A 25,758-nucleotide genomic window follows, 5' to 3' on the forward strand; every position below is an offset into this window, starting at 1 on the left:
CCATGTTTTTTTTTAAAGCATTACTTAAAAATGTTTCTCATCTCACCATATCCACAGGTACAAATTCGTGAGGTAGCATTTAAAAAACATTTTAAAACAGAAGTATGTGTTTAAAGCAAAACAATTTCTTACCAAGCTACAGGTCAAGCAGCTCTTGTCACCTTCTAACATCTCATAATCGGTCCTCATTTAAGTCCAAGAGACTCAATAATAATCTTTTACATTTTAATCCTTTAACTTTTCATATTATAAAAGGGTTGTGTCCTGCTGCGCATATATGTGTGTGATAAGCAAACACGCACTGTGCCGTATTACTAACACGCTCATTAAATAACAAAAACAATATAGAGCCATTGACTTTAAACCAGGTTTTAGTTGGTTAATGGCGTAGTCTATTTTAGTTGCCTCAAAATAGCAACGCACCAAGAATGTGCCTGAAGTTCACATGGCTCATTTTCAGACCAGAACGCCCATGGGTGCAAAATTGTGCGCAAATTATAAAAAGAATTATCCTGTAGATCTAAATGATTTTAGGCCAGTTGCGCTGACCTCTTTAGTAATGAAGAGTCTAGAGAGATTGGTAAAAAAGGAGCTTCTTACAATGGTAGAGGACTCGCTCGATCCCCTTCAGTTTGCCTATAGGGCCAGGCGTGGGGTAGAGGATGCCACAGCTACCCTGCTGAATTTGGTACTTAAGCATTTAGAGGGACCTAAGACCCATGCTAAAATTTTATTCGTTGATTTCTCATCAGCTTTTAATACGATCCAACCTCACATTTTAGCAGAGAAACTTTTAAGCTTTGGACTTGATTATAGTACTATTGGTTGGATCTTGGATTTTTTAACTGATCGAACACAGAGAGTAAAGGTAAATGGGAGCCTGTCTGAGGTACAGGTCTCATCCACAGGGTCCCCTCAGGGATGTGTGCTCTCTCCACTTCTGTACATTCTATACACTGACGATTGCAGGAGCAGGCATGAGAATAGATTTATGGTAAAATATGCAGATGGTACAGCCATTGTCAGTCTTCTCCGTGAAGATGAAAATGACCACGGCCCTGTGGTAGACGATTTTATTCAGTGGTGTGATAATGCATTCCTGCAAATTAATGTTTTAAAAACTAAAGAGATGAATATTGATTTTAGGCGTAATCAAAGTTACACAAAGATAATGACAATTAAAGATCAGGAGGTTGAGATTGTGGAATCATACAAATATCTGGGATGCGAAATTGATAACAAGCTGAATTTTAACGTACATGTGGAGAAGATTTGCAAAAGGGGCCAGCAACGCTTGTATTGTCTACGGAGATTGTCTCAATTTAATGTTGACAGAGTATTGATGTCTATATTTTATAAAGCTTATATTGAGTCTGTCTCAACATTTGCTATGTTGTGCTGGTATGGCAGTCTTGGTGTGAAGGCAAAGACTGCAGTGGTGAAAATAGTTAATACTAGCAGTAAGATTTTAGGAATTCAGCAAAGTCACCCTACCGAATTATATAATAGACAGGTAGTCTGAAAAGCCCAATCCATCCAAACGGTTACTTCGCATCCTCTTTTTTCTGAGTTTCAGCTTTTACCTTCTGGATCTCGGTTAAGATTCCCTCCGGTTAGGAGTAATAGGTATAAACATTCATTTATTCCTACTTCTATCTCCTTGCTAAATTTGGGTAGAGGGGGAGAATATGGAGGCAGGTAGTCGACTGGTCTTGTGGTGTGTTGTTTTGTGTATTTTTATTCTTATTCTGATTTTAAATGTACAATTTTAATGTAGTGTTAATTGTTCTTTATGTGCTGGTCTTGCTGTACAACCAATTGCCCTTAGGGGACATAAATAAATAAATAAAGAAAGAAAGAAAGAAAGAAAGAAAAATGCATTTGCTTTTTAAACAACGTGGCACTAAATGTGAAATTGATCATTGCGATGGGTTGAAACTAGTGAAGAGCACTTGCGTTGCCCATTGCTCTGGGTGTATGATAGGGCCCGTAAGGTTTCTCTCACGTATGAACTCTCAAATGGGCTTTTAAGGAATCTGGGTTAGTAAACGTCTTCTCACACTGAGAACATTTGTAACGGTTTTTCACCTGTATGAGTTATATGGTGTCTCACTAAACTTTGACGATAACTAAAACTCTTTCCACAAACAGTACAGTGATGAGGTTTCTCTCCAGTGTGAACTCTCTGATGAACTCTGAGCTCAGTTGAATTTTTAAATCTCTTACCACAGTGAGAGCAGACGTAAGGTTTCTCTCCTGTATGAATTCTCTGATGAGCTTTAAAACTATTCAGATGAGAGAAGCTCTTTCCACAGTGAGAGCAGACGTAAGGTTTCTCTCCTGTATGAATTCTCTCATGGATAATCAGATTATATTTCAGACCGAAACCTTTATCACAGTGTGAACACTGATAGCGTTTCTCCTCAGAGTGAATATTCTGATGTTTTTTTAATGAACTTAAATCCCTATAGGTTTTGTCACATTCACTGCACTGATACGGTCTTTCATTGGTGTGTATATACAAATGTGTCCTCAGATGCTGGTTTTGTCTGAATCTCTTTTCACAGTGAGGACACTCGTATGGTTTCTGTCCAGTGTGAATTTTCTGATGAACTTTAAAATTACTTGGATCAGTGAAGCTCTTTCCACATTGAGAGCAGACGTAAGGTTTTTCTCCAGTGTGAACTCTCTCATGGATTATCAGACTCGATTTCAGACCGAAACCTTTATCACAGTGTGAACACTGATAGCGTTTCTCCTCAGAGTGAATATTCTGGTGTGATTTTAGTGAACGTGAATACTTAAAGGTTTTTCCACATTGACTGCACTGATACGGTCTTTCATTGGTGTGTTTAAGCATATGTGACTTCAGATGATGGTTTCGGCTGAATCTCTTTTCACTTAAAGGTTTTTCCACATTGACTGCACTGATACGGTCTTTCATTGGTGTGTTTAAGCATATGTGACTTCAGATGATGGTTTCGGCTGAATCTCTTTTCACAGTGAGGACACTCGTATGGTTTCTCTCCAGTGTGAATTCTCTGATGAATATCAAGAGAAGCAGTTCAACAGTACTTGCAATTGATGAGGAATTTGTTGGACAAGATGGCTGCTGTCGTGCTTTTCTGAGCTGTGCAAGGTTTTCAATCGAACAATAATCCGAAGAATCCTGTCCAAAACGACATTCTTTTTTTAAAGAGAGTGTTAAGAGGAGATAAATCAAGTTTAAATTACTAAATTGTGGACTTTAATCATCTTTTGTGGAAGATTTTTGGCTGTAGGTGAGCTTTGGGCCTAACAGGCCTTGAAGACCAAGCCATGCCACCTAAAGCAACAAACAACAACACTGAGGATTATGTTACCATGACCCAAGTACGTGAATTGTTGGAACAGCAAAAAGATTTCTACAGAACCTTGCTTGATCAACAAGAAAAAAGCTTCAAAACCTGTGTACAAATCATAGTTGATTCTTCAAACAGGAGAATTGATGACCTGTCAAAGCAGGTTTATGATTTTAAGGTGAGTCTAGAAATGACTCAAAAAGAACTTGATGATCTTAAAAGCAACTGTAAAACTTGGTCTACAAATTGTAAGGAAACCAGGAAGGATCTGGATACAATTGGTAAAAGTTTGATCACAACTTCAGACAAGACAGAACATCTGGAGGGTCAGTCAAGACGCCATAATATTGTTGTGGATGGCTTGAAAGAATCTACAAGAGAAAATGTGTCTGAATCTGAAGAAAAAGTGAGAAAACTTTTTAGTGAAAATCTACAGTTGGATCAGCGGAAAATAGAGCTGGAATGGGCTCATAGAGTTGGGAATCAAAGGGCATTGTTAGAGAAACCCCGACCCATTGTTGTTAGATTCTTGCGGCTGAAGGATAAACTTGCAGTTTTGGATAAAGCTAAGAACTTAAAGGGCACAGGCATCTTCATAAATGAAGACTTTCCTGAAACCATTCGACAAAGAAGGAGAGAACTACTTCCAGCAATGAAGGCAGCCCGTGAGAGAGGTGATATTGCATATCTGAGATATGACAAACTTATTGTTCATCCACCTTTCCAAAATCAACTAACACAAAGAAAGCCAAATGCTTAGAGTTTGGTTCATTAAATTTGATAACATAACCACTTATAGTATTCTTTTATTAGTAATTACATATCTGTTTATTCTTTAAATACACTATTGATTCTAACAAACTTGATTTTGAAGCTGAGACCTTTAAACCTTTTGATTTTTCTAAATCTGATCCTTATAATGTTTTTGTTGACCCAGACTCAAATTTTTTTTCATCATTGGGTGCTTCAAATTTTTGTACTTTTTATACCGAAACGAAGTTTAATGAATTATGTAGATCTTTGCCTGCTAATATTTTTTCTACTTTTCATTTAAATATAAGAAGTCTTTCTAGGAATTATGACAATTTCATTCACTATTTATTTTTATTAAAACTTAAGTTTTCTGTTATTGCTTTATCTGAAACATGGCTTACTACGAATTCTAAAGACATTTTTAATTTGTCTAATTATAATTCTGTTCATTATGTTAGAGAAAATAGATCGGGAGGTGGTGTTTCTTTGTTTATTTATGAAGAGTATGAATTTAAAATTAGGGATGATCTCACTTTAAAATCAGATAGAAATGAAGTGGAATCTTTATTTGTCAAGCTTTTTACTGGTTCTGGAGGAAAGAACATCATTGTTGGGGTTATTTACCGACCACCTGATTCTAGTATACAAGATTTTAATGAAAGTTTGGCCAATTCACTTGATTTGATCAATAATTAGCATAAATACTGTTATATTTTAGGAGATTTTAACATAAATCTCTTAAATAAATCTGATACCCCTACTGCAGATTTTCTTAATATTCTTTATTCTAATTATCATTTTCCTCTAATTCATAAACCTACAAGAGTTACAGAAAAATCAGTAACATTGATTGATAATATCTTAACTAATTCTATAAGCGAAGGAATTAAATCTGGTGTTTTATATTCAGACTTATCCGATCATTTTCCCATATTTCATTATTCTGAAATTAGGATTAACAAAGTTAAACTTTCAAAAGATATACAGCAAAAGAGAATCATGAATAATGTAAATATTTCTAAATTTAAAGATTTGATTGCTAGTACTTCCTGGGATAATCTGTATGAAGAACATGATGCTGAAAGAGCATATCAACAATTTATGACTATTATTAGCTCTAGTTTTAATAAATGCTTTCCAGTTAGTAGCTCTGTAAAGAAAACCAATCATTTTAATAAACCTTGGTATACAGTTAGTTTACAAAAGATGTTGAGGACTAAGAACAAACTCTATAAAAAATATGTTTTAAATCCTACACCTCTCACTTTAGGGGTTTATAAATCTTATAGGAATAAATATAATCAGTCTATTAGATGTGCAAAAACGCAATATTTTAGTGAAAAATTTAAGAGGTGTTCAAATGATATTAAAACAACATGGAAAGTTATAAATCAGGTGCTGCAAAAAGAGAAGATTACTTCAAAGCTACCTTCAGATTTTGTGGATGGTGACAAGTCCTATAATAATCCATATGATATAGCTCAAAAATTTAATGATTTTTTTGTTAACATTGGTCAAACATTGGCTAATAATATTCCTGTTGGTAGTGGCAAACCTTTGGATTATTTATCAGGAAATTTTCCTGTTATCTCGATCTTTAAATCACCTGAGATTGATGAAATAAGTGAAATAATTGATGATTTAAAGTTATCTTCAGCTGGACATGACAATATTTCTGTTTTTCTTGTCAAACAGGTGAAAGGCTTAATATTACATCCGCTTGCTCATATCTTTTCTCTTTCTTTGAAAACAGGCATAGTACCAGAAGATTTAAAATTAGCCAAAGTTATTCCTCTGTTTAAAGCAGATGATCCTCAATGTTTTAACAACTATAGACCTATATCTATTTTACCATGTTTTTCAAAAATCTTAGAAAAAATTGTATATAAAAGGATTTTATGTCACTTAAATTCTAATTCTATTCTTTATAAACATCAGTATGGATTCCGAAAAAACCATTCTACTTATATGGCTCTGCTTCACCTGATTGACAATGTTACTCTTGCACTTGAAAATCATGAATTCACTTGTAGTATTTTTATTGACTTGTCAAAAGCGTTTGACACAGTTAATCATTATATTTTATTAGAAAAGTTGTACAAATATGGCTTTCATGATTTTTCATATAAGTGGTTAAAAAATTACATCTCCAATAGAAGACAGTTTGTTTGTGTTAATGGTTGCTATTCTAATACAGCAAGATTACTTTGTGGGGTTCCTCAGGGGTCCATTCTTGGACCCTTACTATTTCTTATATATATAAATGATCTATCGAATGTTTCAAATATTCTTACCCCAATAATGTTTGCAGATGATACCACCTTAATTTTTTCTCATTCAAATTTTAATTCATTGATTAAGAGTGTAAATGATGACCTAACTGCTTACGCTAATTGGTTTAATTTAAATAAATTATCTCTAAACTTAAAAAAATCTAATTTTATTATGTTTAGTGGAAAAAAAATATACCCTAAGGACTTAGCAAAAATCACAGTTGAATCTATTGAGTTGCCCCAAGTGTCAACTGTAAAGTTTTTAGGAGTTTTTGTTGACGAGAGTTTGAGTTGGAGGGAACAAGTTGATTATGTAAGTAGGAAAATGCATAAATCTACTGGAATAATAAGGAGGGTTAGGCATCTTATTACGACAGAGTGTCTTCTTACTCTTTATTATAGTTTAATTTATCCGTATCTCTCATATTGTAATATAGTTTGGGCGAGCACTTTTCCTACCACTCTTCATAAAATTTTTTCCCTTCAGAAACGTTTTGTTAGGATTGCAACCCGATCCAATTCATATACCTCATCGGCTCCTCTATTTCAAAAACTTCAAGTTCTTACTGTTTATGATATCAACATTTCTCAAATTTGTGTCTTTATTTATAAAATATATTCAGGTGAAGGTAACATTCCAGAGCAATTTACAGGGTATTTTAAAGTTAATTCACAGGTTCACAGTTACATAACTCGTCAATGTGCAGATTTTCATTTCCCTAAAATTCTTACTTGTAGAGGTCAATATTCTATACGATTTAGGGGTATTAAATTGTGGAATAATTTATTTCATTTAGCAGAAAAATGTTCTTCTTTAAAAAGTTATAAAAGATGTATAAAGAATAATTTTATTGCTGATTTGTAATTGTGTTTTTGTTTATTGAGGTTTTATGTATTTTATCTACTCTATATAGTTTTGATGTTTATTATTATTATTCTTTTTTAAATTTTATATTTTGTTCAGTTTTGTTGTTGTTTTGTTTAGGTGGAGGCTTTAAATAAGCCCTTCGGGTTTTTTGCCTCTCCCTGCACAATATATGGATTGTATTTTGTTTTTATTGTATATATTTTTGTATCTGTGCAAATAAACCAAATAAAAAAAAAAAAAAAAGATGTTGTTTGGTGCTGAAATATTTGCCACATTCAGTGCAGTAGAAAGACTTTTCACCACTGTGTGTCCTCATGTGAACTTTTAGCTGATATAAGTAGCCAAAATCCCTCCCACACTGCTGACAGTGAAAGTGCTTCTTCTTCTTCTCTCTGTGCACTTTTGAATGATGACGTTTATATTTTTGTAAGGTAGTGAAGCTGATCTCAGATCTGGTGGAGGTCAAGAGTTTTTGTTCTGGATTTTTATCTAAATGTCTCTGTGAGCTCATTGTCTCTCCATTGGTGATGCAGGAAAGAGTTTGTGCCGTCTGTCGCTCTTTTGATGATAAAGACGTTATTTCTCCATCAAAACACGAATCACTGATCTTATCTGAAAGACAACAACATTAGAAATCTCATATGATTTACATTTACACCAACTGTAAACATACAAACAAGAGGTTAAACTGAGATTCTGTATGTTTTTTCTATATTCAGTTATTGCTGCTAATGGGGTCGTAAGTAGTTATTGACTCTAAAGCTGCATCTTTCCATTGCACACAACACCCAATAGATCAGAAGTCATTTATTTCCTAGTATGGAGAGTTGCACAGCGACTGCATGGAGTGGACTGGGAATCTTCAGATGTGATTTTAACTTTAAATTCAAGGACCTTTCAAAGACTTTCCAGGTCCAACCCAGCTAACAGAAAAAAGTTCTAAGAACGTTCCCTGAAAGTTCTTTACGTTCCCAAAAACGTTCTGCCAACGTAAAAAGTGTCCAGTTTTCTTGACGTTTTAAGAACGTTTTTGTGTTGTCTTAACGTTAGAGGAATGTTACATTTTACCATTTTTAAATGTTATGACAATGTCATGTTTAAATGTTCACACAATATTTAAAAGAACAACTGTTTATAATATTGACTTGTTTGATTGTGTGAATGATAGGGAAACATTGCATTTTATTATATTTATTTTTTATATTTATATTTTTTATTTTATTATATTTATTATATATTTTATAAAACATTATTTCTGAATGTTCAGTAAATAAATTGCTGTAGAAAACACAATTCACTTATTAGGTTCAGATGTTGATGTTTTGTTTCATTTTAAGTCACCATTATCGTGATTAGTGTTTGTTTTAGTTGGGCTCTTGAGCCTTGCCTTTTGCTTGTTAGTTCTTCCCCCTGGTTGTGTTAACTTTGTGTTAATACACCTCATTTGTTATGAACATGTAAAGTTAATAGTGTAATTCTGTGGTGGTTGGTGCATATTGGTAGAGATCATCACCTAATTAATTTACTAATCAAAAGTTTATTTTCTATCAATAAGGTAAATGAGATCCAGCTCTTTCACAGCAGTTTGTCATTAAGGAGTTTTAAAACTTTGGACAAAATATCCGCTGTACAATTGGGACGCACAAACACCAAGAATCAGACCACGAATCTCAACCATGGTGACAACCAAATGAAAAACTTCATGCTGCAATGCATGCTGGGTATCAACTAGGGCTGGGTAAGAATATCAATTCATCAATGCATTGCAATTATTTGTTTCTCAATTCAATATCGATTCATCAAATCCTATGAATCGATTCAGCCCCCCCGGCAAGTGGCGCCGCTGTGGGCAACACTCTAGTGAGAGCGTTCAGCGTTGTACAAGACGCGCTTTATCAAAACAGAAAGATCAAAGATGGCAAACAGCAGCACTTCTTTCAAGCCTTCACCATCAAAGTGAACAAACATTAGTAATACTACACACATTATTAAAAAATATACTCAGGTACTTAATTGCTTGTGTATTTACTTATTATCAAATCGATATCGAAGCAAGTAAATCAATATTGAATTGAATCGAATTGAATCGAAGCCTCAAGAATCAAAATTGAATCGAATTGTGAAATTCCTAACAATACCCAGCCCTAGTATCAACAAATTACAAATCTCATTCAGGACTCCCAGCATGCACTGCAGCATGGATAAATAAGGATTTTTTTACAATTTTCTTTTGTCACCATGGTTGAGATTCATAGTCTGATTCTTGATGTTTGTGCGTCCCAATTGTACAGCGGATATTTTTTGTCCAAAGTTTCTAAAACTCCTTAATGACAAACTGCTGTGAAAGAGCTGGATCTCATTTACCTTATTGATAGAAAATAAACTTTTGATTAGTAAATTAATTAGGTGATGATATCTACCAATACAAACCACCACAGAATTACACTATTAACTTTACATGTTCATATCAAATGTGGTGTATTACCACAAAGTTAACACAACCAGGGGAAAAAAATAACAAGCAATAGGCAAGGCTCAAGAGCCCAACTAAAACAAACACTAATCACGATAATGGTGACTTAAAATGAAACAAAACATCAACATCTAAACCTAATAAGTGAATTGTGTTTTCTACAGCAATTTATTTACTGAACATTCAGACATAATGTTTTATAAAATATATAATAAATATAATAAAATAAAAAATATAAATATAAAAAATAAATATAATAAAATGCAACGTTTCTCTATCATTTACATAACAATCAAACAAGTCAATATAATAAACAGTTCTTGTTTTAAACATTGTGTGAACATTAAAACATGACATTGGCATAACGTTTAAAAATGGTAAAATGTAACATTCCTGTAACGTTCAGACAACACAAAAACGTTCTTAGAACGTCAAGAAAACTGGACACTTTTTATGTTGGCAGAACGTTTTTGGGAACGTTGGGAACTTTCAGGGAACGTTCTTAGAACTTTTTTCTGTTAGCTGGGAAAACCCTAAAATTCAAGGACTAAATGTGGGGACATATTTCAAGTGAGAGCAAGGTTACATTGTGTTACCTTTTAAGATACATTGTTACAGCTTACTTTTCGAGGGAACTCGCGCTGTGTCACTGCGATGACACTTTGGGGACGTCTCCAGGGGTAAGTGCATCTGAATGTGTATATCAAATTCAACCAATGGTGAGGCTTAAAGGAATAGTCTACTCATTTTCAATATTAAAATATGTTATTACCTTAACTCAGAACTGTTGAATCATCCCTCTGTCATCTGTGTGTGTGCACGTAAGCGTTGGAGCGCGCTGCGACGCTACGATAGCATTTAGCTTAGCCCCATTCATTCAATGGTACCAATCAGAGATAAAGTTAGAAGTGACCAAACACATCAACGTTTTTCCTATTTAAGACGAGTAGTTATACGAGCAAGTTTGGTGGTACAAAATAAAACGTAGCGCTTTTCTAAGCGGATTTAAAAGAGGAACTATATTTTATGGCATAATGGCACTTTTGGGAGTACTTCAACTCGGCGCAGTAACACCCTCCCTCTCCCATTATGAGAGTGAGAAGGGGAGCGGACTTTTCAGGCGAGTCGAAGTACTCCCAAAAGTGCTATTACGCCAGTGCTTCTCAAATATTTTCTGTCACGCCCCCCCTAGGAAGAGGAAACATTTCGCGCCCCCCCAACTCTCCTCCTCTACTGTAAATAATATAATTTGCCTATAAAATTACACATCTGCAAAACATTTTATCCTTATTAACATTGAGAAAACACAAAAAGAAAACACAAAAAAGAAATATAGATCAACTTACAACAAAGAATAACTTTATTAAAATTGTTTTTTAGTCTTTAACAGAAAATACTTAAAATGCATCAATTTGCCTGAAATAAAAAAATCAATCCTTATTTAAAGTATAATATTTTTTTGCCCATTTGATACTGAAAAATTAAATATAATCAATAAATAATAATAAAAAACACAAGCGGCTTATCAGCGTGATTGGGGTGTAATGTCTTTAAAAATCACTTCCTGAAAAAGTATTTTTCCTGGTGTCTCGCGCGCCCCCCCTGGTGTTGCTTCGAGCCCCCCCTGGGGGTCCCGCCCCACTATTTGAGAAGCACTGTATTACGCCATAAAATATAGTTCCTCTTTTAAATCCGCTTAGAAAAGCGCTATGTTTTATTTTGTACCACCAAACTTGCTCGTATAACTACTCGTCTTAAATAGGAAAAACGTTGATGTGTTTGGTCACTTCTAACTTTATCTCTAAATGGTACCATTGAATGAATGGGGCTAAGCTAAATGCTATCGTAGCGTCGCAGCGCGCTCCAACGCTTACGTGCACACACACAGATGACAGAGGGATGATTCAACAGTTCTTAGTTAAGGTAATAACATATTTTAATATTGAAAATGAGTAGACTATTCCTTTAACCACAAAGACAGGGTGACGCAGGAGCCAGGAAGTATATCTGAATATCTGAATTCTTGCCAAAACAAATATTACTACAACTGTAAATCTGTCAATGTGTGAATATATAGGGGTTGTGTGCCTGTGTGCATGCATCAGATCTTTCAATCAATGTGAGGAAGATCATTTTTGAGTATTGTCACTCTAAATAACTCTTAACATCAATCAGATCCCGAACTTTATCTCTTTTGATAACTATTTTAACACCACACAAGTCCAGCACTTTATTTTCCAATTCCTCCAACCCATGTTTTAAAACCGAAACCAAAATCTCAGACGTGCAAGTGGATGGACATGCTTTATTTGTATTAGTTTGTATTTAGGACGATACATCTCTCAAAAAACGTACATATAAAGATTACTTTAGACATTTAATTACTATTTACTGTAGGCTGCGTCTCAATTTATCCAACAATGGGCCAGGCCCAAGGTCAAACAGAAATTGTGTGTTGCGTTAATCGCACGTTAATAAAATTAATGTTGTTTAAATGAATTTACGTTAATGCTTATTAACGCGTTAATTTTGACAGCCCTAGTTATTATACTTGTTGATTGACTGCTAAGCGTTAGCGTTTGCTCCTGTACCAAAAAGAGTACCCTAGCAACCATGTAAAAAGACCTATATCTCTGCATCAGAACATTGTAGAGACATGAGGTGGCCTTGTTTTACTCGAGGCTTGATGTATAATCATTGGGGTATGCAAATTCTCTCCCTAGCAACCAGTGTACCCTAACAACCGTTAAGCGAGGCATATATTGCTGCATCAGAACAATGTAGAAAATTTTTCTTTTTGAGAAAAAGACATCGCACGGTGACAGAGCAGAGAGATGGAGAGGGTACGTAAGTCTGTACAAGTGAGTGAATGTAAGGGGGAGCTGACCCAGGAGCAGGAGCAAATATACCCATGTGTTTTTTTGTACTATCCAAGCTAAATGAACCTGCATGCTGTAAAAGCTGGATTAAATGTGACCATTTTATAAGCAATTGTGTGTAATTCAATGTCATGTAGGGTAAAAGATAAAACACACCTGAAGGAATAAAATCATCATGATTGTCATCATCCTCCTCAGTGTGATCTTCATCTGCTGTAGTTTCTTTTCTCATCTTCATCATCAGGTTCCCACTGTCCATCGGTTTAACTGAAGACATCTTGAGTTTGGTCTGCAGGATCTGCTGCTGTTCTCCAGCGTTACAGACAGAATCCAGAGACTCTGTGGAGGTTTGATCCTCCTGTAAGCTCTGTTTACTGTCACACACTGTAGTGTCCTGAGCGTCTGTGGGCTTTGACTCAGTATAAGAGAGTAAAGTCAGACTGAGATCTGAGTACTGTGTGTGTCTGGATGTCTCTTCAGAGAGTTTATCCAGCAGTGACTCTGGTGTGCGGCTCTGATCTCTGCTCATCCACACTGAATCCAGACATTCACTGGAGCTCCAAACAGTCACATACCCTGAAGATTCACAACAAACCCCATCCTTACAACACAACACAACACACACACACACACACACACACACACACACACACACACACACACACACACACACACACACACACACACACACAGGTTTAGATTCGTTATACACGTTACACAAAACAAGTTTATTTTTGGTGACGATCAAAAAGTCGATGAAAAAAAATTAATGGGTTTTTTATTGAGGGAACAAGTGTCTAACTTCCAGAATTTAGTGGACTAGAGATCCATTTCATTATAATGTAACGATTAATCAAATATATATATAAATTAGTATAAATGTTAATATGGTGATTATAAACCATTATTCCAAATTTTGCTATAGAGGGTATGCATTGACGTCACTTTTCCACATGACCACACCAGAACTCGCCCTGTTGGGTGGCAAATGATTCAACAAAATGTCTTATAGTGTTTCATACCGACTGCTGTGCAAAATGCCAGTAAAACTGACTATTATCAGCTTAAATAGAATTTAGTTGGATTTGATAGCAGAGGTGAACAACACTTCGTTAAATTAGTTACATTTTCCAAGCATCTGTGCTTTATTAGGGTGTTTGTATTGGGAAAAAATTTACTTCACTACATTCTAAAGCATAGAATCATACTGTGTATTCTTTAATATTGCATATTAAAATTTATTTAATACCTAATTACATTAAAATTGTGTACTTTTAAATGTATTAGTACAGTCTATCGCACAAAAGCTTTTACGCGTTTTCCTCGTGTTTTTGCTGATTTCACACTGTACTCAAATGCTGACGTTGTCTTTTGCCACTCAGTGGGCGTAACCGCAGTCACTTTCGCCGAAGGTGACGTCACGTGCATACCCTCTATTAGAAGTTAAGCAATACCTAAAACAATGTATAATCTGATAAATAAGAAAGCCGTTAAATTAATTAATGTATGTAAGCATCTTCATGTTTTTATTTAAATTATTTATTTTTTCCTTCATCCCGTGGCTAATGTTAAAAAAAAACTGTTGAATATGACTGATTCAATAAAAAAATAACGCTACAAACTTGGGAGCCTTAACGTTACGTCTTTACATAAACTGCACAATGATTTATTTAAGAGACAGCTAAGGGTCCAACATACATCAGTTTACTCTCATTGTGTTTTAAAAGTTTTTTTTACATCCAGGCCATAATGTCTGAGAAACAGACTGTTAAAGCACAAACACACAGAGAAAGATTATAAAATGATTTGATGTTGTCTGATTCGGGTAAAGGATGTTTAAGCTGTACAAACCTCTCTATTCAATACTTCATCTCCTCTTAACCTCAGCTTTATCTCCAGTAACGCCACCTCTTTCTTCAGCCGAGAGATTTCTTTGACGAAATCATCAATATCCAGCATAGACAGATCAGTTCCTACTGATTTACAGCACATCACATCCATCTCATCATCAACACTAAAATACACAAAGACGAAACTCTGTTTACTCTCAATAAAACACTCAAGAGAGAAAAACAACGAGGATACACAAACAAATCACACGCGCTTTCTTTCTTTATTGAGTTTATTTGTGTACTAAAGAGCTGCAGCGCCTCCTGCTGTACTGGAGAGAGAAGACGCTCAACACTTCATTCACTCATCCTGCTGTTAACAAATCTCATCATTTTCAACAGCCAATAAATTTTTTAAATTTGCAAAAATTGTATTCAAACACAGTTCTGAATGTTTATATCAAAATACCCGGATGTCACAGGCGCGTATTGAATCTTGGGATAGCCAAGGCTGTGAAGAAGGAGCCATGGTCGGATGCCAATTCAGGGATTGATGCTCCCACAGCTCGTTCATCCTTTAAAAGTTGCCAAATGAAGGGCACGAAACAGAGCTGCCTTCAAAGCATCCTTCAGATGTATTCACAGTGTGACTCTACTGCTATCTACTGGAGATGTTAAACTAAATATAATTCATTCTCTTAGCAAGTATTTGATCATTTATTAGAATAAAATCAGATCTCATCCTTTAAGAGACATGTTTTGCTTGTTACATCATTTAATAAATACATAACACAAACAATGGCTCTTGATAACATAACATTTGTAAATGTAAGTACAGCAGAGTCATTTGTTTTATTTATTAGTTTTACACTTTAAAATGCTGTGTTATTTTCAACCCAAAGTCTTTTTCACAGATCAGTTTGTTCTTCAGTATGTTTCTTCTGATGAGGTCTTAGTGAATCTCTCTCCACAGATCGAGCAGACGTAGGGCCCTATTTTAGCAATCTAAGCGCATTGTCTAAAGCGCACGCACGCAGGTCTAAATGGGCATGTCTGATTCCACTTTTGCTAATTTAAAGACAGGAAAATAGTTTATGCGCCAAGCGCATGGTATAAAAGGGTCGTTCCTATTCTCGTAATGGATGTGTTTTGGGCATAACGTGCAGTTAACCAATGAGAGTCTCAGCTCTCATCCCCTTTAAAAGCAAGTTGCGTTGGCGTCATGCCTTATCTCGATTTAGAAAGTGGAATTTGTAAACCAAAAAACTAAAGAAGAAGAAGGCCACCAGTTTAAGATTGATTTCATTTGTATCTAAATTGTTTTTTTTTTTAGATTTAAACCTTTAAAAGCCTTTTTCTTTCAGTCACGAAAGTAAAATAGCAGGCTTTTATTTGATGTAAATGTATGGATATGTCACAGGTCGGAGAAGCGGACCGCCACTGTCGCGGGTCACGCTCCTCCTAGTTCCACCCCAAGGAGGTCCCAAAACACCCCAATGACCAGACCGACAAAGTATTAAAATTTGACAACTTTTATTAAATATTAAAATCTCTTAGGGGGAAATTAAATACTTTAAAAAAAGGGATCTCAGTCCTTAGTCTCATGGCATATTGCGGAGATGGCACTTCACGCTCGCTTGTTTCTCCACTTGGGACGACGTACAATAGTACGGTACAGGTAGGGTTTCCTCGTGCTTGGCTCTTTCTCTCTCTTTCTCTCCACAGGCTGCGGGCTGGGACACAAAGATCGGTTATTCAGACTGCTGGTTTTCTCTCACCTCTCCACTTGGGACGACATACAGTAAGTACGGTACAGGTAGGGTTTCCTCGTTCTCTTTCTCTCTCTTCATCTACACAGGCTGCGGGTTCCTCTCTCTCTCTCTCTCTCTCTCTCTACAGGCTGCGGGCTGGGCCACAAAGATCGGTTACTCAGACTGGTGGTTTCTCTCACCTCTCCACTTGGGACTACTTACAGTAAGTACGGTTCAGGTAGGGTTTCCTCGTTCTCTTTCTCTCTCTCCACAGTAATACTGCACATCCAGAGCTCGCTCACAGCATAGGCCAGGTAATAACAACTGAGACCTGCAGCCTTTTCGTTCTTCCATGGCGAGGTTAGCGAAGGCGGGGGTTTTCTGACAATACACACACAGCAGTACACAGCACCACGTCAAAGTGAAGTTTCCACAACAACACAGACTCACCCACCGCACTCAAAGTGAACATCTAGGACGCCCCGTCTTCCTCCACTTCGCCGGAGTCCGTTAGACGTGTTTAGCACAGCCCAGTCAGCATTCACGTCGCTGTGATAGCCCCAGTTTGTCCTCCTCCGGCTCACCCACCACACTGTTCAGGGGTAGGGCCGTCCTCCTTTTCCGGAGTCGTTTGCTACAAAACAGGTTAGTATACAGTGTGTCCCAAACTCAATGTTCCATACTCACAATCACTGTAAGATCTTCTCTAATGTTCTCCTCTTTGATCCACACAGGCGATTATTTCCGGCCACAGAACGAGGCGTTTCTTCCCCCAACAGGGTTGCACAGTGATTTCACTTCTGCCACAATATTCTCAGTATGGCAAACACTCACGCTAAACTCCGTTTCTCCTTTTGTTTCGTTTCAGTTTCCAGTAACCTCCAATCGTCTTCCAGCCACTATGGTTTTCTTCGTCCCACACAGCCACGCCAGCTTCAGCCTGAGAGGAAAAACAGCCCAACAACAAGCGCACCAAAACAGCAGCAAACGAGCCCAACAACTGAACTTCCTTCACACGACCACGCCGTCCTTTCGCCCGTTTTCTAGCGGTCGCCGGATCAGCGGGGCCTGCGAACTCTTCGGAGGCGGGTGTTTGCTGAGTTGCCAAAGGCGAAATCGACCGCTTCTGCTTCTTCAGCCCGTCTTTTAAATCTGCATTAATCATATCGCCCGCCCAGTCAATAATTGCTGCCTCCTTTGCACACCTGTGATGAATCTGACCTAATTTCGCTGCCATGGAAACCCAGGAAGTAAACGGGGTTTAGAAAAAAATTGCTCCGGGCGGAACCTCTCCTCTCTATTTTTGGTTTCGCCCTAAGTCACCCTGTGACAGATATCTTACAAAATCAGTGTAATAAAATCTGCAGATATGCAAGAAAAGGTTTGTACTTTAAAAATACTTTATTTGTAACAAACAGAAGATAAAGAATTTACAAACATGCAGAGAACCGTTTCAGCACTCGGACATCGCCATGTTTTTTTTTTTAAAGCATTACTAAAAAATGTTTCTTAGCCACATGTACAAAATTGTGAGGTAGAATTTAAAAAACATTTTAAAACAGAACTATGTGTTAAAAACAATACACTTTCTTACCAAGCTACAGGTCAAGCAGCTCTTTACACCTTCTAACATCTCATAATCGGTCCTCATTTAAGTCCAAGAGACTCAATAATAATCTTTTACATTTTAATCCTTTAACTTTTCATATTATAAAAGGGTTGTGTCCTGCTGCGCATCCACGGGTGTGATAAGCAAACACGCACTGTGCCGTATTACTAACACGCTCATTAAATAACAAAAACAATATTGCGCCATTGACTTTAAACCAGGTTTTAGTTGGTCAATGGCGTAGTCTATTTTAGTTGCCTCAAAATAGCAACGCACCAAGAATGTGCCTGAAGTTCACATGGCTCATTTTCAGACCAGAACGCCCATGGGTGCAAAATTGTGTGCAAATGCATTTGCTTTTTAAACAACGCGGCACTAAATGTGAAATTGATCATTGCGATGGGTTGAAACTAGTGAAGAGCACTTGCGTTGCCCATTGCTCTGGGTGTATGATAGGGCCCGTAAGGTTTCTCTCACGTATGAACTCTCAAATGGGCTTTTAAGGAATCTGGGTTAGTAAAAGTCTTCTCACACTGAGAACATTTGTAAGGTTTTTCACCTGTATGAGTTCTCAGGTGTCTCACTAAACTTTGACGATAACTAAAACTCTTTCCACAAACAGTACAGTGATGAGGTTTCTCTCCAGTGTGAACTCTCTGATGAACTCTGAGCTCAGTTGAATTTTTAAATCTCTTACCACAGTGAGAGCAGACGTAAGGTTTCTCTCCTGTATGAATTCTCAGATGAACTTTAAAATGACTTAGATTATTGAAGCTCTTTCCACATTGAGAGCAGATGTAAGGTTTCTCTCCTGTGTGAATTCTCTGATGAACTTTAAAATGACTTAGATTAGTGAAGCTCTTTCCACATTGAGAGCAGATGTAAGGTTTCTCTCCTGTATGAACTCTCTGATGAGCTTTAAAACTATACGGATGAGAGAAGCTCTTTCCACATTGAGAGCAGACGTAAGGTTTTTCTCCAGTGTGAACTCTCTGATGAGCTTCAAAACTACTTGGATGAGTGAAGGTCTTTTCACAGTGAGAGCAGACGTAAGGTTTTTGTCCAGTGTGAACTCTCTGATGGATTATCAGACTAGATTTATGACAGAAACCTTTATCACAGTGTGAACACTGATAGCATTTCTCCTCAGAGTGAATATTCTGATGTCTTTTTAGTGAACGTGAATCCTTAAACGTTTTGTCACATTGACTGCACTGATACGGTCTTTCATTGGTGTGTATAAGCATATGTGACTTCAGATGATGTTTTCGGCTGAATCTCTTCTCACAGTGAGGACACTCGTATGGTTTCTCTCCTGTATGAATTCTCTGATGAAGTTTAAAAGTACTTGAATCAGAGAAGCTCTTTCCACATTGAGAGCAGACGTAAGGTTTTTCTCCAGTGTGAACTCTCTCATGGATAATCAGAAGATATTTCAGACCGAAACCTTTATCACAGTGTGAACACTGATAGAGTTTCTCCTCAGAGTGAATATTCTGATGTTTTTTTAGTGAACGTGAATCCTTGAAGGTTTTGTCACATTCACTGCACTGATACGGTGTTTCATTGGTGTGTATATACAAATGTGTCCTCAGATTCTGGTTTTGTCTAAATCTCTTTTCACAGTGAGGACACTTGTATGGTTTTTCTCCTGTATGAACTCTCTGATGAACTTTAAAAGTACTTGAATCAGAGAAGCTCTTTCCACATTGAGAGCAGATGTAAGGTTTTTCTCCAGTGTGAATTCTCTCATGGGCTATCAGATTAGATTTCAGACTGAAACCTTTATCACAGTGTGAACACTGATAGCGTTTCTCCTCAGAGTGAATATTCTGGTGTGATTTTAATGCACCTGAATCCCTAAAGGTTTTGTCACATTGACTGCACTGATACGGTCTTTCATTGGTGTGTATACGCATATGTCTATTCAGACAATGTTTTTGGTTGAATCTCTTCTCACAGTGAGGACACTCGTATGGTTTCTCTCCAGTGTGAATTCCCTGATGAAAATCAAGATGTTGTTTGGTGCTGAAATATTTGCCACATTCAGTGCAGTAGAAAGGCTTTTCACCACTGTGTGTCCTCATGTGAACTTTTAGCCGAGATAAGAAGCCAAAATCCTTCCCACATTGCTGACAGTGAAACTGCTTCTTCTTCTTCTTCTCTCTGTGCACTTTTGAATGATGACTTTTAGACTTTTGTAAGGTAGTGAAGCTGATCTCAGATCTGGTGGAGGTCAAGAGTTTTTGTTCTGCATTTCTATCTAAAAGTCTCTGTGAGCTCAATGTCTCTTCATCGGTGATGCAGGAAAGAGTTTGTGCCATCTGTCGCTCTTTTGACGATAAAGACGTTATTTCTCCATCCAAACACGAATCACTGATCTTATCTGAAAGACAACAACATTAGAAATCTCTTATGATTTACATTTACACCAACATTGAACACAGAAACAAGAGGTTCAACTGAGATTCTGTATGTTTTTTCTATATTCAGTTATTGCTGCTAATGGGGTCATAAGTAGTTATTGACTCTAAAGCTGCGTCTTTTCATTGCACACAACCACCAACACCCAATAGATCAGAAGTCATTTATTTCCTAGTATGGAGAGTTGCACAGCGACTGCATGGAGTGGACTGGAAATCTTCAGATGTGATTTTAACTTTAGTTAACTTTAAATTCAAGGACCTTTCAAGGACTTTACAGGTCTAATACCCTCAAATTCAAAGACTAAATGTGGGGACATATTTCAAGTGAGAGCAAGGTTACATTGTGTTACCTTTTAAGATACATTGTTACAGCTTCCTTTTCGAGGGAACTCGCGCTGCGTCACTGCAATGACACTTTGGGGACGCCTCCAGGGGTAAGTGCATCTGAATGTGCATATCAAATTCAACCAATGGTGAGGCTTAACCACAAAGACAGGGTGACGCAGGAGCCAGGAAGTATATCGCTATCTGAATTCTTGCCAAAACAAATATTACTACAACTGTAAATCTGTCAATGTGTGAATATATCGGGGTTGTGCGTCTGTGTGCATGCATCAGATCTTTCAATCAGTGTGAGGAAGATCATTTTTGAGTATTGTCGCTCTAAATAACTCTTAACATCAATCAGATCCAGAACTTTATCTCTTTTGATAACTACTTTAACACCACACAAGTCCAGCACTTTATTTTCCAATTCCTCCAACCCATGTTTTAAAACCGAAACCAAAATCTCAGATGTCCAAGTGGATGGACACGCATTATTTGTATTAGTTCATATAAATAGTTAGTACAAATAAAGATTACTTTAGAGATTTAATTACTATTTACTGTAGGCTGCGTCTCAATTTATCCAAAAATGGGCCAGGCCTAATGTCAAACTGAAATTGTGTGTTGCGTTAATCACACGTTTATAAAATTAATGTAGTTAAAATGAATTTACATTAATGCTTATTAACGCGTTAATTTTGACAGCACTAGTTATTATACTTGTTGATTGACTGCTAAGTGTTAGCGTTTGCTCCTGTACCAAATAGAGTACCCTAGCAACCATGTACCAAGACCTACATCTCTGCATCAGAACATTGTAGAGACATGAGGTGGCCTTGTTTTACTCGAGGCTTGATGTATAATCATTGGTGTATGCAAATTCTCTCCCTAGCAACCAGTGTACCCTAACAACCGTTAAGGGAGGCATATATTGCTGCATCAGAACAACATAGAAAATTTTTCTTTTTGAGAAAAAGACATCGCACGGTGACAAGAGCACAGGGATTGAGAGTGTACGTAAGTCTGTATAAGTGAGTGAATGTAAGGGGGAGCTAACCCAGTGGTGGTTTAAAAGCCCAGGAGCAAATATACCCATCTGTTTTTTTGTACTATCCAAGCTAAATGAACCTGTATGCATGCTGTAAAAGCTGGATTAAATGTGACCATTATATAAGCAATTTTGTGTAACTCAATGTCATGTAAGGTAAAAGAGGAAACACACCTGAAGGAATAAAATTATCATGATTGTCATCATCTTCCTCAGTGTGATCTTCATCTGCTGTAGTTTCTCTACTCATCTTCATCATCAGGTTCCCACTGTCCATCGGTTTAACTGAAGACATCTTCAGTGTGGTCTGCAGGATCTGCTGCTGTTCTCCAGCGTTACAGACAGAATCCAGAGACTCTGTGGAGGTTTGATCCTCCTGTAAGCTCTGTTTACTGTCACACACTGTAGTGTCCTGAGTGTCTGTGGGCTTTGACTCAGTATAAGAGAGTAAAGACAGACTGAGATCTGAGTCCTGTGTGTGTCTGGATGTCTCTTCAGAGAGTTTATCCAGCAGTGACTGTGGTGTGCGGCTCTGATCTCTGCTCATCCACACTGAATCCAGACATTCACTGGAGCTCCAAACAGTCACATACCCTGAAGATTCACAACAAACCCCATCCTTACAACACAACATAACACACACACACACACACACACACACACACACACACACACACACACACACACACACACAGGTTTAGATTCGTTATACACGTTACACAAAACAAGTTTATTTTTGGTGACGATCAAAAAAAATTTATGGGTTTTTTATTGAGGGAACAAGTGTCTAACTTCCAGAATTTAGTGGACTAGAGATCGATTTCATTATAATGTAACGATTAATCAAATATATATATAAATTAGTATAAATGTTATATGGTGATTATAAACCATTATTCCAAATTTTGCTATAGAGGGTATGCATTGACGTCACTTTTCCACATGACCACACCAGAACTCGCCCTGTTGAGTGGCAAATGATTCAACAGAATGTCTGTTTTTCATAGCGACTGCTGTGCAAAATGCCAGTAAAAACTGACTATTATCAGCTTAAATTGAATTTAGTTGGATTTGATAGCAGAGGTGAACAACACTTAGTTAAATTAGTTACATTTTCCAAGCATCTGTGCTTTATTAGGATGTTTGTATTGGGAAATTTTTTTACTTCACTACATTCTAAAGTATAGAATCATACTGTGTATTCTTTAATATTGCATATTAAAATTTATTTAATACCTAATTACATTAAAATTGTGTACTTTTAAATGTATTAGTACAGTCTATCGCACAACAGCTTTTACGCGTTTTACTCGTGTTTTTGCTGATTTCACACTGTACTAAAATGCTGACGCTGTCTTTTGCCACTCAGTGGGCGTAACCGCAGTCACTTTCGCCGAAGGTTACGTCACGTGCATACCCTCTATTAGAAGTTAAGCAATACCTTAAACAATGTATAATCTGATAAATAAGAAAGCCGTTAAATGAATGAATGTATGTAAGCATTTCCATGTTTTTATTTAAATTATATATTTTTTCTTCATCCCGTGGCTAATGTTAAAAAAAACTGTTGAATAAAAAAATTAACGCTAAAAAACTTGGGAGCCCTAACGTTATGTCTTTACATAAACTGCACAATGATTTATTTAAGAGACAGCTAAGGGTCCAACATACACAGAGGTGGGTAGTAACGAATTACATTTACTTCGTTACATTTACTTGAGTACATTTTTTGGGTAACTAGTACTTTTAGAGTAAATTTAAGGATGGGTACTTTTACTCTTACTCAAGTACATTTCTAGTGAAAAACTGTACTTTTACTTCGCTATATTCGGCGGCGTTACTGCGCTACTGTCAAATGGTAATAATTAATGAATATATATATTTTTTTAAAGTTTATAGGGCGTGTTCGAAAGTTGCGCGAAAAAGGCTGCGTCACCCTTTAGCGCGCGACCGCGAGGTCACCCTTTTAGCGCGTGCGACTGCGCGGCCGCGTAGGGGATAGGAGAAGCAGATGAGGGCGCGTGTGCGTTGTGCGAGTTATCAGAGGCAGATCATGCGTGGCTTCAAGTTCGGTCTATGTTTTCACTCCAAGAGGTCAAAAAGAATAGTTTCATAATGTGATGCGTGCTTTGTTCAATAAACGAGCTGACATCTCAGCGAACAGGAATTCAAGATACAGCCTGAAGTAAGTGTCACAGTATTGTCTATTTGAACAGTATTAATGGTCATTTCACACACTGTCGGAGTTTTTTTGCCATATGCACTCTTGTGCAAGCGATTACAAATCCTAATGTAAGTTAAACCATACAAACAGCACGTTCACATCTGCCAATTCCATATCATTTCCCCACAACTAAACAAACTTAACAGCATAATGTAATGACTGCATTTATACACAAATCCGGACACCTCACTAATGGGTAGAAAATACATTCAAATAAAAACGGGATTGTATTTTATTTAAATCCTTCCTAAAGAATGAATGAATAAAAATAAAAGAATAAAGATTGATTTGAAAGAAACATGTATTATAAATTGTAATAAATGTAGAGATGATTTGCAAAAACAGATACTGTAAGTTCCATATGAAATTCTAAAATGATCATTTTTATTAAGCTCCTGTTTATGTTCAGTAATTGCACTTTAATGGCAATGAAAATAACCTATTCATATAAAAACATGATAACAAACAGACACACACGTTCTTATTTGTTTACTGTTTGCATGTTTAAAGGCAGACGCTGACAAGTTTGTGTTGTGAACATGAAAATAAATACAGAGTTAACCGTCAGAAAAACATCTGTGTGTGTGTGTGTGTGTGTGTGTGTGTGTGTGTGTGTGTGTGTGTTTGAGATTTTTTCTCAAACGACACATTATGTGATGTTAATGTACCCATTGCAGGACTGAGATAGGCTGCTTACTTGTATATAAGCAGAACAATGAGACTTTTAAGGAGAGGTTTGTGAAAACCCTCCAAGAAGTCTGAAATTCAGTGCTATTGCGCTACTTCTCTATCAGATCAGAAGTAACGAGTAACTAACTACTTGAGTAGTTTTTTCATCTAATACTTTTTTACTCTTACTCAAGTAATTAAATAGATTGATACTTTTACTTTTACTTGAGTACATTTTTGTATAAGTACTTGTACTTTTACTTGAGTACAGATTTTGGGTACTCTACCCACCTCTGAGTCACATCAGTTTACTCTCATTGTGTTTTAAAAGTTTTTTTTGACATCCAGGCCATAATGTCTGAGAAACAGACTGTTAAAGCATAAACACACAGAGTAAGGTTATAAATGATTTGATGTTGTCTGATTCAGGTAAAGGATGTTTAAGCTGTACAAACCTCTCTATTCAGTCCTTCATCTCCTCTTAATCTCAGCTTTATCTCCAGTAACGCCACCTCTTTCTTCAGCTGAGAGATTTCTGTGATAAAATCATCAATATCCAGCATAGACAGATCAGTTCCTACTGATTTACAGCACATCACATCCATCTCATCATCAACACTAAAAATACACCAAGACAAGACACTGTTTACTCTCAATAAAACACTCAAGAGAGAAAAACAACGAGGATACAAAAAAAACAACAGCCCGCTCTCTTTCTTTAGTGAGTTTATTTGTGTACTAAAGAGCTGCAGCGCCTCCTGCTGTACTGGAGAGAGAAGACGCTCAACACTTCATTCATTTACCTGTTAACAAATCTCATCATTTTCAACAGCCAATAAACTTTTAAATTTGCTAATTTTTTTTATTCAACTACAGTTCTGAATGGTTATTTCAAAATACCCGTATGTCACAGGCCCGCATTGAGTCTTGAGATAGCCAAGGCTGTGAAGAAGGAGCCATGGATGGATCCCAATTCAGGGGTTGATGCTCCCACAGCTCGTTCATCCTTTAAAAGTTGCCAAATGAAGGGCACGAAACAGAGCTGCCTTCAAAGCATCCTTCAGATGTATTCACATTGTGACTCTACTGCTATCTACTGGAGATGTTTAACTAAATATAATTCTTTCTCTTAGCAAGTATTTGATCATTTATTAGAATAAAGATCTCTTCCTTTAAGAGACACGTTTTGCTTGTTACATCATTTAATAAATACATAACACAAACAATGGCTCTTGATAACATAACATTTGTAAATGTAAGTACAGCAGAGTCATTTGTTTTATTTATT

At 36.7% G+C, this 25,758-nt stretch overlaps 2 protein-coding genes across 2 annotated transcripts; both read right to left on the reverse strand.

The window, feature by feature from the left end:
* Positions 1–4: 4 nt before the first annotated feature.
* Positions 5–25,152, reverse strand: LOC129452871 (uncharacterized). The gene is made up of 4 exons (XM_073861948.1): positions 24,926–25,152; positions 21,752–22,196; positions 18,285–20,162; positions 5–2,793 (listed from the first exon to the last, which is right to left on the reverse strand). Exons 1-4 carry the CDS (start codon positions 25,073–25,075, stop codon positions 2,057–2,059), a joined length of 3,210 nt encoding a protein of 1,069 aa, XP_073718049.1. The 5' UTR covers positions 25,076–25,152; the 3' UTR covers positions 5–2,056.
* On the reverse strand, positions 7,423–15,469 carry LOC141359633 (uncharacterized). The gene is made up of 2 exons (XM_073862382.1): positions 12,744–15,469; positions 7,423–7,847 (listed from the first exon to the last, which is right to left on the reverse strand). The coding sequence occupies exons 1-2, from the start codon at positions 13,114–13,116 to the stop codon at positions 7,423–7,425; spliced, it is 798 nt and encodes a 265-aa protein (XP_073718483.1). The 5' UTR covers positions 13,117–15,469.
* Positions 25,153–25,758: the final 606 nt, after the last annotated feature.

This window comes from Misgurnus anguillicaudatus, chromosome 23 (genome assembly GCF_027580225.2).
Source record: "Misgurnus anguillicaudatus chromosome 23, ASM2758022v2, whole genome shotgun sequence".
Classification (NCBI taxonomy): Eukaryota; Metazoa; Chordata; class Actinopteri; order Cypriniformes; family Cobitidae; genus Misgurnus; species Misgurnus anguillicaudatus.